This window comes from Alligator sinensis, unplaced genomic scaffold (assembly GCF_000455745.1).
Source record: "Alligator sinensis unplaced genomic scaffold, ASM45574v1 scaffold31_1, whole genome shotgun sequence".
Taxonomy (NCBI): domain Eukaryota; kingdom Metazoa; phylum Chordata; order Crocodylia; family Alligatoridae; genus Alligator; species Alligator sinensis.
Genome location: NW_005841884.1, coordinates 193,685 through 209,541, shown reverse-complemented (window position 1 = coordinate 209,541; position 15,857 = coordinate 193,685). Strand labels below are relative to the sequence as shown.

Genomic DNA, 15,857 nt, shown 5'->3' with positions numbered 1-15,857 from the left:
CCAGTTGTCCTACCTGAGTGCCAATGTCAGCTTGCAGGGACATGTAGCTTTCCTGAACATAGAGTACTACACCCGCGCCCCTTTTTCCCCGCATGATCTCTCCTTTACAGGGTATATCCATCTATACCTGTGGCCCAGTCATAGGTGGAGTCCCACCAATTCTGTTATCCCTATGAGATCGTAGTCATTCTTGTTTAGCAGGAGGACCAGCTCTGCCTGTTTGTTCCCCAAGCCCCTGGCATTGGTGTACAGGCACATAAGTGTCCCACTGAAAGCCCTACTGTTCTTTGCACTACCAGGAGGATATCATTCCAAGGCTGGGGTAGGGGTGGATTCCCTTGAGTGCCTTAACATGCTGGTTTTGAAGAAGTTGCCCAGTGGGCTTGCTTTGGTGGTAGTCCCCGCCCCCCATTCCCCAGCAGGCTTACTTTAAAGCCAGGTTGAGCAAGACAGCCACTCTGAGACAAGCTTCCTCCACAGTGAAGTGAGGTGGAGGTCACTTCTTCCCAGCAGACCACTGCCTCTCTCACCAAAGAGCGGACTGTGATCATGGAAGCCAAAGCCTTCACAATAACATCAGTGCCACAGTCTTCAGCTGACTACCTCAATCCTCCTCTCCCTCCTCAGTCCATGACCTGAAACCAAGAAGATCAAAGGAAGAGACCACCTGCACTCCCAACCCCCTAAGCCCCATAGCCACTCATGACACAGCCAGGATTGTTCACTTAATCTCAGTGTCTCTAAGTTTACTGAAGTAAAGAAAACTTCTCTCTCCCATCTTTTGGAGGGAAGAGAGAGTTCTCTTTTTCAGCTGAGGGAAAAAAAACAAACAAACAAACAAACAAACAAACCAAAACAAAAAAAAAAAAAAAAAAAACTTTAAATGGATAATTAACAAAATCATTGTGCATATCAACTATAATAAGTCTCTACAGGAACAAATGGTTTCAGCACCTGTAGAAGCAACAAGTCTCAGCTTCCAAGGAACCAACACAATTTGTCATGATGAAGAAATACTGAAACTAGCACCTCCTTCAGTACCTTTCCAGTAGCCACCTAAAGTACAAATATCTCTCTGATACCACACTATCACCTGCACTTCCTCATGTGAAATAGGTAGATGGATAAAAAGCTGGGTTCAAGCTTCTAAACAAATGGTGTTCATCCTTGTCAGCCCTTGGGAACTAGAGTGATGTCTGCTGTTCAAAATCTTAATTAAGTCTCTCTCTCAATTCAAACAGCCCCTTGAGTTCCTTTCTTTTAGTTATATTCTCTCAGCCCCATATCTATTCCCGCCCCTACAGAAGACCTGCCAGAGGTTCTTATAAATTTTGCTTTTTGACTGACTGCAACTGTCCCAGGAACAGCAAGATAGTCAATGTCATGCTCCCCTCTCTCTCTTTTTTTTTTGTAACCAGTTGCAGCAATTAATCTTTCGATACTTCTAAATACAGTGTCTGGGTACGAGGGCCTGACATTATCTTAGATGTGTCCACCATGAACCAATACAGTGCCTGAACCACCCACTTAGAGTACAAAAAAAGTTCCAATATAAAACTGTTTACATTTCCCATCCTCCTTTCGCCAGCACACTCCAACAAGAGATGAAAGGAAGCAAGCCTTTGTTTACTGCATGGAAGAGGCACTAATGGAGTGCACAGAATACTGGGACCTGAAGCAAAAGTGATACATACCTGATTTTGGAATTACAGGTCATTTCATTCTCAGGGTAATGAATGTCCACTGCATCCTGAATGACTGTGCCATACTCGTAGACTTTAATCTTCTTCGTCACCCCAGCAATGGCAAAATAGTCACAGTCCCGGTCGAATTCAATACTGAGAAGCAGAGAGAGAGAGATTGAGAGCGATGTAAAATGCATGCACATACGAACAAGACATTTTGCTACCTGAAAGGACTCAAGGTTTGGCACCTGGCAATTTGAACTCCTCTGAAATGAACAGTTAGATAAAAACAAACATTCTGTATCTGGACAAGCCAGTTGCTTCAAATAATTCAAACAGCATGGATCTCTTGTTCCTAGGCATAATGGCCTCAAGAGTTGACTAGATGTAAGCCCACTGTCAATTTTACTGAAAATGGACGTTTTGTGGCAACACAATATCCCTCCTCCAGATGATACCTTTGTTCAGACACTTTAAATGTTTTTCACATCAACTCTACCTTCTCCATTATGATGTACCCAAATGTCAAAGCTGACAGCTCACACAGGGAAGGTGGTGAATAAGGTTTGACTGTGTTGTCTATGAATAAACATGCAACAAGATGAATGCCGATTGATTTCTTTTACAGTGGGACTCTTTTCCACCCCTTGGCCCTTTTAGCATGGCACTTTGGAGTTCCCGGTGCCAAGTATTAATGCAGAGCAAATTAGTACTTGCAGCAAAAAACCTCCAAATTCCCTGAACAACACGGGACTGAAATGTATGTTATCCATACTTTAAAAATGACATACAACAGACCTTTTATCTAGGGCTGCTATTCGGAAGAGAGTCATTTTCTGCCTTGAACTACATGGCATGTTTATAATTGGTATCAATGAAGCTGGAAGCAAAAGCAATCACTTAATAATGAAGTTAAACCTTAAACCAGAAAACCCTCAGGCACCAAACATCTGAGGGGAAGAAGGCAAGGAAGAGTTATAAGCGATAGATATCGTTATCAGTTTGGTGTACTGAGGTGTCTGATAAATTTTTAAGGCCTAACAGCCAGAGAACTGAAACTACAGTCCAGAGAGTGCCTCAGTGAGAACCTTAGCAGCCACCAGTCCAAAGCTCTGGGCAGAGACAAGATGCAGGGATTCCTACCAGAGTTCAACTTCTTAGAAACTGGTATGACTAAAATGAAGGGCTCTCCTCTCTTTTCCATCCCACACTCTCTCATGATATGACTGGGGATAACATCTCTAATGACTGATGTCGATATACTTCTGCTACAGAGGCCTCACTTCGGACCTCTCCCCCCCAGGGCATAACTTCAGTCCAGCTGTGCTGCTGGTTATCGCTTTCCAGACAGCAAGTGAAGTAACTGTCAACTTTAAGAATACATACAGGGTTGCGGGTGGCAGCATATAAAACTAGTTACACACTGGTCAGTTTTCACTACAGTGCAATTTGAAAACATGGTGAGCAGAGGCTTTTCATCTTTTCATCCAATTTAGAAAGCACTAAATCGATTTACACCTCTTTTCATATTTAGATTATTTTAGTCAATATAATGGATAGATTGAACGCTCCCTCCCCTAAAAAGGCTTAGATTTCTTTAATATTAACAGTAAGAGAATGTTTTAATCCTTGTAATTATGATACCATCAATTTTTTTAAACTATACACACAATTGTCTGCTGACATGCAACATTATCTAACTTGGCTGTCTAAAAATAGGAACATAACTAGATGTTCCAAAGCAAGGGAAACCAACATTCAAAATCCTGATAGCTTCTTACTACCCACAGGTGAAAGTGACATCTTATTAATTTTAAAAACACTTCTATCTAACAGAATGCTAAGCAGCAGAGACCCTAGGAACTCAGCATATAGATTCAGAATGACATGTGGCACTGCTAGTTTACTTAAAGTGCTATAAAGCTATAAAAGCCTAACATGGAAAATTCTATCCAAATTGAATTTCAGGAAATTGTAGTCTTACATTTACACTCACCCCTAATTTGTTCTATCAACTTCTGTAGAGTAGGAAAACTATTGCCAAAGTGTTTTTGTTTTCTCCTACTGCTACTGAAAGACTAAAACAGCGGTTCCCAAACTGACAGATCGTGCACCACCAATTTAAAACGCTACAACTTTATGTACCGCAAACAAATTTTTCAGTTCAACCTTAAGTACCAGCAGCAAATTTTTGTCATATAAAGTAATTATAACAAATCTGTTAATGCATACCACTGACAGGTTGTCTGCATACCACAGATTGGGAACTGGTGCTCTAAAATAAAGTTGGGGGGGTTTTTTTGAAACAGTCTGATCAGCCACTTACATTGGTGGAAAGATCAAACTGCAGCCCCTGAACCTTCCCCATCAGAAGGAACCTCCAAACCCAGATGTCCCAAAACCCAATAGAACACCTTCCCTCACCTTACACACCTGAGCAGATGAGCAAAGTGGGAGGGAGTGGGAGAAATCCTGTGAAACAGCTAAGGGAGCATAACATGGTGCCTGGCCACAGCTGCGAGAAGCCGCAGAAAATCGGGCCAAAGCAATGATTCCAGCACGGCGATATTCCTCAGTGCACCAGAGACGTATAAACTGTTTTTCCAGCCCTGAAAGTGCTGGGAAAGAATAGCACTTTCAGAAGAAAAATTAGTGACCAATTATCAAATTAGCAAATATGGTCTGGCTTCATGTAAAATATAGGAAAGAGGCGACTGCTCAGATTGGTTTTATCTGTAAGTATACAAGCCAAACTGCCTTTTGCATAACAGCATGACAGAGCTATTCAGTACTGTACTGCCTTGTCAATTCACTCTGCCTCAAGAAAAGATTTTGCAATCAAGAGCCCACATAGGAACGCAATGGATTTATTTGTACCACAATCTTAATTGAACTGCTGTCTCAGCTACCATTTGCTGCCCTGTGGATTCTAGTACGGCACAACTAAACTGATGGTAGCTATTCATTTACTTGGATTCAATTTATACCCTCAACCTTCTACTGCTGAAGGGGAAATATTACTGTGTCTGGTAAAGGGCCAGGTTATTAGAACTGAAAATCCTGTCTTACCTGAGGAGGTTTTGTTACTGTTAGCTGTACAAGCTTTGACTAGCCTTACCGCCCAACCTATACATTTCTTCTTTCTTGAAGACATACCTTGTCCATAATAAATCAGGATTTCAATGTGTCTGTAAAAGTTAAATTAAGAGTGTGAACACCAGCCAATAAAATTGGTTCTCAGGCCTGTGACCTTCATACAACATCAAAAGACACTGCAGAGAGATTGATACAGAATAAAACGGCACCTGTACAGATGTTCATTTGCTGGGAGGGAGGTAAAAAAAATTATACGCATCTTTTATTAAAGCAAATATGACATATTGTGTTTAATTTAATAGCTTCAGAACTAAAAAGAGGGTATACACTCACCCAATGTATGCACTTACTGAACCTGATGTAAGCAATGCTTGTTAAAGTGCAAAGCACTGTCAGCGCCATGGTATTAGTAACCCCCAAACTAGTCACTTCATTTTCAAAGCTCATAGTTTTGGGGGATGCTGTCAGAAGCTTTTGAAATGAAGGAAAATAGCAGCCATAAAATTGGCTGGCTCCTATCATTTTCAAAGCTTCATATAAATGGAGTATGGTATAGTTACATCTTGCCCAGGATTCTCTGTCCAGAGCATATACAGTAGCCATCTAGTTACTATACTCTTAATCTGAACCAAGTTGAAAGATTCAAAGAAAAATATAATATCAGGCACAAGCTAAGCATTCCAATCAAGCTGATTATTTACTATTAAGTAAAATAACCCCTCACAGAATCTGCAAAGCTCCATTTCCCCCACTAACTAATACTATGACACAGTGTACTGGCATCCTGACAATTATTTCCATGCTTTTTACTATACATAGTTGACAGTAACAAACACCAGAAAACATGTAAGTAACAGTAATTTGTGGTTGTGTGGTTTAAAAAAAAAAAAAAAGTTCCTTTGGGCTCTAGTGTAATGGACAAAGTAAAACCTTCTAAAATGTAGCTGGTGTCAAGCAAAATTCAAGTACACCCAACTAGCTTTCAACTATCCTTTCAATTCTTGTTTGAAGTTAGGGTGGGGTTTTTTTTGGTTTGTTCTAAATTGTCTCGTACATCGTTTATGTACAGGAAAATTTACAGGAATAATTCAAGTGTGGCACTAAATGGGATTAAACTTTTGAGATGAATACAGCATTTTTGTTCCAAAAATGAAATGCATATTTCTACAGTTGAAACAAATTATTCATTCAAAAAATGGAAACATGCAATCTAACAGTAGGGACAGTCTATACTGTTTGTCAAAAGGCCCATCAGTCAAGTGATTAAGCAGCGAGACACCAGACTATGCAATACAACTGATTAATACTTACCTCGGGTGTGTTGTACAGCACAAGGCAGAGTACCACCAACATACCTGAGAAATGCATTAATCAACACTGTTGTACAGCCTCTTGCATCTTATTTAAATGCTAAAAGATGGTGGGTTTTTGATAACTGTATTTTAAGCTAATTTAATGCTAGTGAAAGGTGCTTGTCTGACAGGTCTGGAGGCTGACATCTGCTAGCTCATCAAAACAAGCACAAGGGGGGTGTTTCTTTCTTACACTCTAAAAAATTAACCTGAACCCTAAATTTGAAGCAGCTGTCCCCAACAATGAGAAAGTAGTTTAGTCTCTATGCTCATTCAATCATCAAGCTCTTCAAGACTACCATTTTGTGCAGAGTGTAGAGGCAGTGTTATGCTGAACTAATCAAACTCAATTCTAATAAGTCTAATAATCCAGAAACAATGGCTACTTTTGAATGGATGTATTCAGCATGAGGAAAGCTGCACATAATCACTAGCTCACAACAGAAAAGAAAGCCAAGTTTATCTATGAGAGGCCACAGCAAAGATTAGTTCCTTGGTGACAAGAAAGATGGTAGAAGGGAGAAGAATCTCTTGAACAGATATCCCAAATGTTCACTTTGACAGCTCATTTGACAGCTTATAGCAGGGGCAGGCAATTATTTGGGCTGTTGGGCCACATAGGCAGTTCTGGGGAGGTGACATGGGCCAGTCAGCACCCCCTCCCTCCCCGCAACTATTGCAAGCCCGGAGCCTGCACACCCTGTGGCTCCTCCCCAACACTGCCACCAGCATCCAGCAGCAGCTGAGCACACAGCCCCACCCTTACTCTGGCCTGCCCCGCATCTATGCCGGACTCACTCTGGCCAAAGCGGACCAGCTCCAAACCAGCCGGAACCTATGCACACAGCCCTGACCCCAGCTCGTGCCTGCTCCTGGCCACATGACCACACTGAGCAGTGGTAGCAGCTGGGCAGAAGCTGCTGCTAGGGAAAAACGGTCGCCTCCCTCTTGCCGCTGTTGAGCCCTTCTTGATGCAGCTCCCTGGAGTCCATGCCTGGGCTGCCCTGCAGCTCCTCTCTGCTGCCATCACCACCACCTCCAGGCTACCCAGTAGGGCAGCAGTGGCAGTGGAGAGGAGCCACAGGACAGCCCAGGCACAGGCTCCAGATGGCTGCAGCAGAAGGGCCTGGCAGCAGCAAAGGAAAGGCAGCTAGTTTTCCCCTGTACCTAGCAGCAGCTTCTGCCTGGTTGCTGCTCAGCATTGGCTGGCAAGTACAAAGCAGGTGTGGGGAGGGCTGGGGTCAGAGCTATGCGTGAGTTCCAGCTGGTCTGGATTTGGTCCACTCCAGACGGGGAGAATCTGCACCTCCCCACCCATACCACAGGGCTGGGGTCGGCAGTAGCCAGAAGGAGTCACCGCCACCTGGGCTGCCTAGAAATGCAGTCCAGCTATGGAGTTGCCCCAGCCCCACTGTGCACCTGGAAGCAGCAGGACATGCCACACACCTGGGCCAGGTGGGACTGAGGGGCCCGCCGTGGGCCAGCCCACAGGGCTATATTTTGTTCACCTCTGGCTTATAGCTTAAATTTTAAAAAAGCAAAGAAAACCCCCCCAAAAAGCTTACCACATAGAATGGTTTTAATTAATTAGCCTAAATTTGGCAGGGAAGAGAACAGAAACAGAAAAGCAAGAGTAGTGCATGGGCAAGTTTGAAATATTCCTGCTTTCCAAGAGAATATGGAATTGTTCTAAAAGCACCAGCTAGCAATGTAATGATATCCTCCAGCTCCTAAATCATGACTTTCTTTTCAAAAGTTTCTTCCAGGTATATTTTCCAGATGGGTTTTACTTTGGAAGATCATTAATTGTTCATCATCAGAAGAAAGGATCAAATAGTCCGTTAGGAGTCTTGTTAATTAAGAATTGTTGAAGATCTAGCTCAGATGCATTAACTGTTCCTAAAAAAAAATAAAATTATTTTTTAAAAGTTCAAGGGAGGATGTTCCTTGTGCTTGCCTCCTGGGGTGCATATATTGTTAAATTATCCTGGAAGAGCACTACCACTGTTTTTCTGCTTACATTTTGTGGGCACTACAGGTACATTGATCAAAAGGGCAATATAAAATACTACATTATAGAAAGACGTACTCAACTAGTGAAAGCAAGCATGGGAATTGCATATAGAAATTTTCCCTATGACAAGACTACCTAGAATGCACCAGCCAAAAATTTTTGAAAAATTAAATCACAACTCTCTCCCTTCCTTCTATCCCACCCCCACCCACAGCAAGGGTCGATAATATTGCAGAGGAAATGCCTCTTCTAAGGTACAGAGAAGAAACATGGCAGCTCTTCCCATTATTCCCTTTAGCAATCCATATAAAGAGCTTAAGTGTGGAAGCAACTCATAAACTAAGTACCATAGCATAAATATGCAAAATCTCTCAGTCCTGACTATAATGTAGTTTTTATTTAATATTTATACTGTAGTAGTGGCAAGCCAACAAGATCAGGGTTGTATTACGGAAGGGACCGCACAAATACATAAGTAAACAAAATTCTACAGCTATCTATTCTAGAACATGGACAAACATGTATTTTAGCTGCTTTAAAAGGGAAAACATAGCAAATGATGTATTAGTACAACAGCCAATGCACATGCCTGTGCATCTGAATGATTCTGTAATAACACAAGGGAGTTGAAATCACCCAAACTTTAACCCAGAATGAAGTAGGGGTAAAAGTTGGAGCAGGTTTTCTATACTTCTAGCTGCACGGTTCGGTGGTGATACAACAGCTGCACTGTACCAGTATCCTTTGATATCAATACAATTATTCTAATCTGTCTGTACCCCTACTTTTCCAGGGAATCTTCTATGGAGGTGTCCCGATTTTTTTACATAAAAAAAGGAGCAGAAGATGGTTTTCCTTTTTTAGAGAGAGAAAGGAATCTAATCCTTTGTTATACACCATAAAATAGTATAAAAGGATGATAGTATAAAAGGACAATCCCACTCTCAACTCTATCCCTCAGGGCAAGTTTAAAGCTTGAAAAACCCTTCTGATTCATTTCCCTTCTTCCTCTGATCCTTTCCCCTTCTGGCCAATGGCACTGACTTGCCCTTTTCTTCAGATTAACTGTGATTTATGTATGCTTTGGAGAATTCTAGAACCGCACTCCCAATTCAGCAAACAAAAAAATGAACACACCTATTTTTGAGAAAAAGCCTTACTGATAGAGTGGGGAATGGCAACCTATGGCCTGCAGGCCAGATTCAGCCTATGGAGCCACTGGATCCAGCCTGCAGGTGACAACTTCACCCATGCTGTCACCAGGAGGGAGGCAACAGAGAAAAAGCAGTGGGGGGAAACAGCAGTAGTGGCAGCGGCTGTATCCTATTGCTGGCCAACTTTTGACCCAAGCTTGGTCATTCAGACCCACTACTGGAAAACACTGCCAGCCCCTGATCTAAACAAAAAAAAAAAGTAAAGTGTAAAGTGAGTGCAAATTTTCTTATATCAAAGACAGACATCAATTTAGTCTGGCATCATCTACATTAAGTAAAATCTCGTTGCACTTTAGCACATTTTCCATTTACCATCTTCTGCTTATTCTAAACCCTTACATGCAATTGAGGTCAGACTAATGGGCTTGTAGTACTATTTTCCATGTATACAGCATTGTCCCTGTGTGATTTGATAGATTTGTTAAATCCTTGTTCCCAGACCTGTGACTTCATGTGCTAGTTCTTTCAGAGTTCTAGAATAGAGATTATTCAGTCCCTCAACTCTGAAGGGATTTTGCTCTTTAAATTTTGCTTCCACTTTATGATAATTTCTACTTTCATAAGCTTAAGTCCCTAGCCATCCTGCTACAGCCACCACATTCATCACTGTCCTTACTGAAAAAGTATGGCAAAATATTAGTTTACCTTTTGGGTCATACTTGGGTTATCTTCATTTTCTACCCCACTCTCCTAATTTTTTTATATGACTGAAAAACTTCTTTATTATTCGTTTTAATTTCCCTTGCAAAGACTAACTTGGCTTAAAGCAGGGCTGTCCAATTAGTGACCTGCAAGGGGTTACATTTGCAGCCTCCAGGTTCCTACACAGCCACTGTTCCCACCACTGCTCCAGCTGCATTGGCAGCAGTGGGAGTCTTTGGGTTCCCCCTCCCTATCTAGCTTCTACTTCCTGCCCCTACTCAGGAGGCAGGGAGGTGTGGTGTGACATGGTGCAGTGTGCAGCAGAGCCCAGGGTGCTGGGGAAGTCCACGGCCAAGGATCTAAGAGTAAGGCCACAGCTCATGCTGTTTTGATTCCTGGCTGCTTAGAAGTCAAACAGTCCAGATTTAAGGTAATTCTCCCTTCTATCTACTACTGAATCACAGCTTTCTCTGCTGATCAGTCCCTTTTCCCATTCCTTGTAGGCTCTCCTCCTTACTCCCCAGGTCCCATCATTTGATCTTAGAAAGATTAGCCTCCATAGTAGCATTCCCAACATCCAATGAGGACAGACCAAAATATTCTCTTTTTACTTCTGATATGCTATCCCGCCCTTTCAAGCCAGTTGATTGGATAATCTGGAAGTATTCATTACATGTATGTTAATTTCCATATTCATTGCACATAAGTTTCTTCCCAATGGATGGGAAGAACTTAAGTTGCAATCCAAATTGATCACCCTAATAGACTGTTCAACAGCTGAGACTGACATTAACAAACAGTGGAACCAGTAAGCATGTGCTGTTGACTTTCTTGCTAGGTCATTTTTTTACAATTGATTTTTATTCTAAAGCAAAGCAATTAGGACTCACTAAGTGTACACTGCCATACTGAGTTACACATTTTTAAGACAAAGCCAAATTCATGCAGGAAAAAGATGCAATTACAACTACCATATTTTAAACTCCATTGACTCAGTCTAAATTTTGTTATACAAAAAGTTACTGAGACAAGGCTTATAAAGTTTCACTCAAAAGGATTGTTTCCTAAAATCGTGACTGGCTGAAAACACGGTATCGCTTTCCTTTTTATAGAAGCCACTTCTCAACATTAACTGCCAGTGTGACACCTATAATCCACACAAAATTAAACTTTAGCTCAAATTGAACAAGTGGTAGTAAAAACAATTTAGATTACAATGCCGAGTTTACCATGCATCTGAAACACTGGTGCGCACAGGTTGCTCGTTTGTAGCTCTGTCACAAGTAACCTCTCAGCTAATGGTTTTGGCACATGTAAGAGTACAGGCTGCACCCATTTTACAACAAATCATACTTTAGAAAGAAATAGTCTATAACGCATCAATCCATAAATAGCTCATCCTAATCCACCAGTCTGACAAAAGACAGTATTGTTGCATTTCACCACAAATCCAAGATAAACTTTCAAATATCATAATATCGATAAAAATATTAAAGCAAAAAAAAAAAAAAAAAAAACACTGCAATTTTTCTAAATACTAGGCCAATAGATAAAGTAACAATACAAAATAGATATTAGAAAGAATTCTCTCACTAGGAGGATAGTAAAACACTGAAACGGGTTACCCCAAGAGGTTGTGGAAACTCCACCCTTGGATGCTTTTTATCACCCATCTAGACAAAGTTTTGGCTGGGATGATCTACTTGAGGATGGTCCTACTTTGAGCAGCAGGTTGGACTAGATAAGTGTTTCTCAACTTGTGGGCTGTGACCAAAAAGTGGGTCACAAGAATACATGAAAGAGTTGTGAGCAAACTTTAAAAATGGATTCTCTTTAAAGAATAAAAACATGGGAAACCTTGGCTTTTCCCTTGAAGGTTGGCAGAGTTCTGGTCTACAAGGGACTGCTTGGGCCCCCCTGCACCATACACTGGGGGGCTGGGGTCTAGGAACAGGGGGCAGCGAGTTGAGACTGGCCAGTGATGTTTACAAATGGGTCCACTGGACTAGATGATCTCCTGAGGTCCCTTCCAACCCTACTTTTCTATGGTTCTATGATTCTATGAAAAGAGGAAGAGGACTTCCAGCTGGTACAATCTGTCATGAAAAGAAGTATGTAACCAAAAGCAAACCTGCTCATTCAGAGAGACCATCAGGTTAGAGAGAGAGAGAGATTACTAGGATTTAGCAGAAAATGCCAAATTTGTCCTCTGTTCAGGGTCTAGGAGTCAGTCTCTACAATGACAATTTCTAGCATGATCAGAGCAATAGTTCAAAGAAGCCCAAAGAAAATCCAAAAGACTTTTCCAGCCAGAAATGAACAATTCCAGGAGATGAATGACCATTTCTTTTAATCTCATGGGATTACAATATCCTATCTATCCAACTGCTCTGTTAAAAAACCACCCTGGTCTCTGTACACTCATTCACCTGCCATTATGAGCTGCCTGCTCCAACTGGCATCTTCCTTCCCTAGTGCCACCTGCAGTAACTGGATTTTATATACCATCCCATGCCTTCCCCACCCCTTCTCATTTGATAATTTCTGTTCATCTCCACCTGACCTCAGACAAAAAGCAGATGCCTTTTCATACACTCTTTTCACTAGTTACTATTCAGATTACCTCTGTTGGGGTCTGTTGGCAGCTCTGAGCCACAAGCAGCATTCTCTGGGGAATCATTCTGAGAGAGAGAAGCACAAGTCACTAGAATCAGAGACAAGGTAATCTGGCTTCACACTGCCACCAGCATAAACCAATACCACCGCGGAAAGGGAAAGAAAACCCCAAAAAAGTGACACTGCTACCAAGGCGAATGGGAGAAAATGTGGCCATAGTAATTCATTAAATGTAAGCATACTTAGAGCTCCACCTACTTTAATTTGGGCCCATTCTTTGCTTATGTGGGCTATTTAGGTTCAGATATTCAAGGGGGCTCTGCACAACTGATTCCTGCTTCAGTGAGGCTCAAACATCACCATTCTTAGCATTCAACTCCAGTTCTATTATTTTTTAGCTCCAAATATCAAAATTGGGGGGCGAGACGGGAAGGGAGGGGCTTCAAACAATCACCTACTTATAAACACTTACAGTACCAAAACACTAGGCCTGTGCAAAGCAGCTAGTATTCACTTCAGATTTGGCCAATTCAGGGGACAGCGATTCGATTCAGTGATTCAAATCACTGACCCAAATTGATTTGGCCAAATCTGATTTGGATGCTGCCATACCTTCAAATCACCTATACCAGGCCCATCCCCCGCCTGCCCCAGCTCCTGGCACTTAGTTACAGTACCAAAACACTAGGCCTGTGCAAAGCAGCTAGTATTCACTTCAGATTTGGCCAATTCAGGGGACAGCGATTCGATTCAGTGATTCAAATCACTGACCCAAATTGATTTGGCCAAATCTGATTTGGATGCTGCCATACCTTCAAATCACCTATACCAGGCCCATCCCCCGCCTGCCCCAGCTCCTGGCACTTAGAGAAAAAAAGCACCCGCCACAGCTCCAGCCCTTTAAGAAAAGAACCAAAAAAACCCCCCCACTCACCATTCCTGCCAGGCAGAGGGCAATCCCCGCTGCCCCCCACTGCATGGGGAGCTTTTCCACAAGCCCCCTGAAGCCCCAAAGCCACAGCAGAAGCGGAGAGTCCTAACGTTTCTTTTTTCTTTTTTTTTTTCTTAAAGGGCCAGAGCTGGGGTGGGCAGGGCAGCCATGGGGGCTTGTGGCAGAGCCCCCCATGTAGCATAGGGCAGTGGGGGGCAGCAGGGATCGCTGGCCCGCCTGGGAAGCACCCAGCAGGCAGCGCTTTTGTTTAAAGCACCGGGAGCTGGGGCAGGGGGGACAGCCATGGTTGGGGCTGGGGGGAGCAGGCATGGAATGGGGCCTGGCAGGGGTCCTCCATGGTCCCCTCCCCCCTTCCCACCCCCTACTTACCAACTCTGGATCCAGCTGCAGCTCCCTGCTGCAGCCAGCAGGGACTGTCCGAAATCACTGAAGCTCTCCAAATCTTTTCCAAAGATTTGGAGAGCTACAAAATCAATTTGGACCTTTTAACTGGTCGCCTGATTTGATTTGGATTCGGAGATTTGGATACCAAATCGGGCCACATTTCCTCTGAATTGAATCACCAACGGAAGCTTCGCATAGCCCTATAAAACACAACATTACTGTATAGGAGTCTAAACTTTGTAATGTATTTTCTCCTTTCCTTTTACACAATGACCAGAAGGGAAACAAATCCACAGAGACAAAAATCATCACTAGTCATCTACGTTGACATACCACAGATAGGAAGGGAGACGCTTCTCAACTCTGAGCTATTATTTCAGTCTCTCTGCAAACTAAAGATACTGCTGTATTGGTTACATTTTCAACGTTTTTCACAGCCATACAAACTACAGTTATTTTTCTCTAGTTCAAAAGCAACTTAAAAACTAGCAGGTTTCCAACCCAATGTACTAACGCTTAATTACAGCCCTGCTTGGGCATAAAATTTTTTTTTGCTTACATGCATAATGAAACACTGTCAGTTCTAAAAAAGTGCTTTCAACATATAGACCATTTTAAAAATGGCATCAAAAGAGATTTAGTGGACTTCGTGGGTTTTTGTCAGGGGCATGCAATTATTTTGGGCGGAGAGCCGCTTACCATGTTTTGGCAAGCTGCCGAGGGCCACATACGTAGCCCTGCCCCTTCATAGGAGCCTGCCCCCTGGTTGCCATCTTTGGACTGGAAGTCTCGCCCTTAATCTCTGACCTTTGCCCCTGGAAGTACTCCTTCAGGGAAGGGGGTTTGCCATCTTAGAACTGGAAAAAACCCAAATTATGTACTAAAAGTCAAATACCCATAATAATAATTTTAATTCAATTTTTAAAAAAATATTTTTGTCCTGATTTGTGTGTTTGTGCTTAAATGTAGAAGTGATTGCATAATAGCTCAAAATGCAGTCTGACTCTTGTATAGTATGTGGGGTATGCAGTTTGTGGAGAGGTGTGCGAGGTGTGTATTGTATTTGTGGGGTGTGTTGATTGTGTGTGAAGGAAGATGTAGCTGTGGGGTTTGCGGGAAGGGTTTGAGGGTATGTGAGGTGTGCATGGGAGCTCCTTCCCCCACATGCCCCCCGAGCCGGTCAGCACCCACCACCGTTCTGCAATAGCCCAGAGCCCAAGCACGCTGGTGCAGCTGATCAGATCCAACTCTGGCGGTACCACCCTGGGCTAACAAGTGCCCCATGCCAGGTCCCCACCAACTTGTGCCACCCCCAGCAGCCTTGCCTGCATCTCCACACTGTCCCCCGAGCCAGCCAGGCCCTTCCCAGAGGGCCGCCAGGTTTCTGGAAGCCACAGGAGCCTCCAGAATGCAAAAGTGTCTGCAGGGCTAATCCTGCTCCTGGTGGAGCCTCCCTGCCCATCCCTGGGCGAAAGGATTGGGCCCCGGGCCATCTGGGCAGGTGCCTGCCTCCCTGGCAGCCTGGCCTGGGGCTAGGTGGCCACAGAGACTTGCATCGGGCCCGCGGCTGTGTTTGCAAGCCAGCGGCTCCCACCCAGCCTTGCCTGGGCCCCGGGGCTTTGTTCGCAAGCCAGCGGCTCCCACTCCAGCAGCTTGCCCCCCAACCCCAGGACAGATGGGGAGGCTACGCTAGGAGCCAGATCAGGCCCACAGCCACTTTTCTCCTCCAGAAGCTTCTGCAGCTTGCCCGGCCTTCCTGCACCTTGGGCCAGGTTCCTGGTGGCTCGTGGTGGCCTCGGGTGGCCCCCCCGTGTTGTCCCCAAAGTTGGCCAGAAACTTCCCCAGGGCCCCTGGGCTCCTCACAGCCGCAGGAACGTCTGGAGCAGAAAAGTGGCTGGGGGC

General features: G+C 43.6%; 1 protein-coding gene across 1 annotated transcript in view; it reads right to left on the bottom strand.

The window, feature by feature from the left end:
- Positions 1–15,857, bottom strand: part of COP1 (COP1, E3 ubiquitin ligase) — a 210,567-nt gene that overhangs the window by 130,580 nt on the left and 64,130 nt on the right. The window contains exon 12 of the mRNA XM_025196730.1: positions 1,695–1,838. Within this exon, the coding sequence (XP_025052515.1) occupies positions 1,695–1,838 (144 nt within the window). The remainder of the gene's footprint in view (positions 1–1,694; positions 1,839–15,857) is intronic.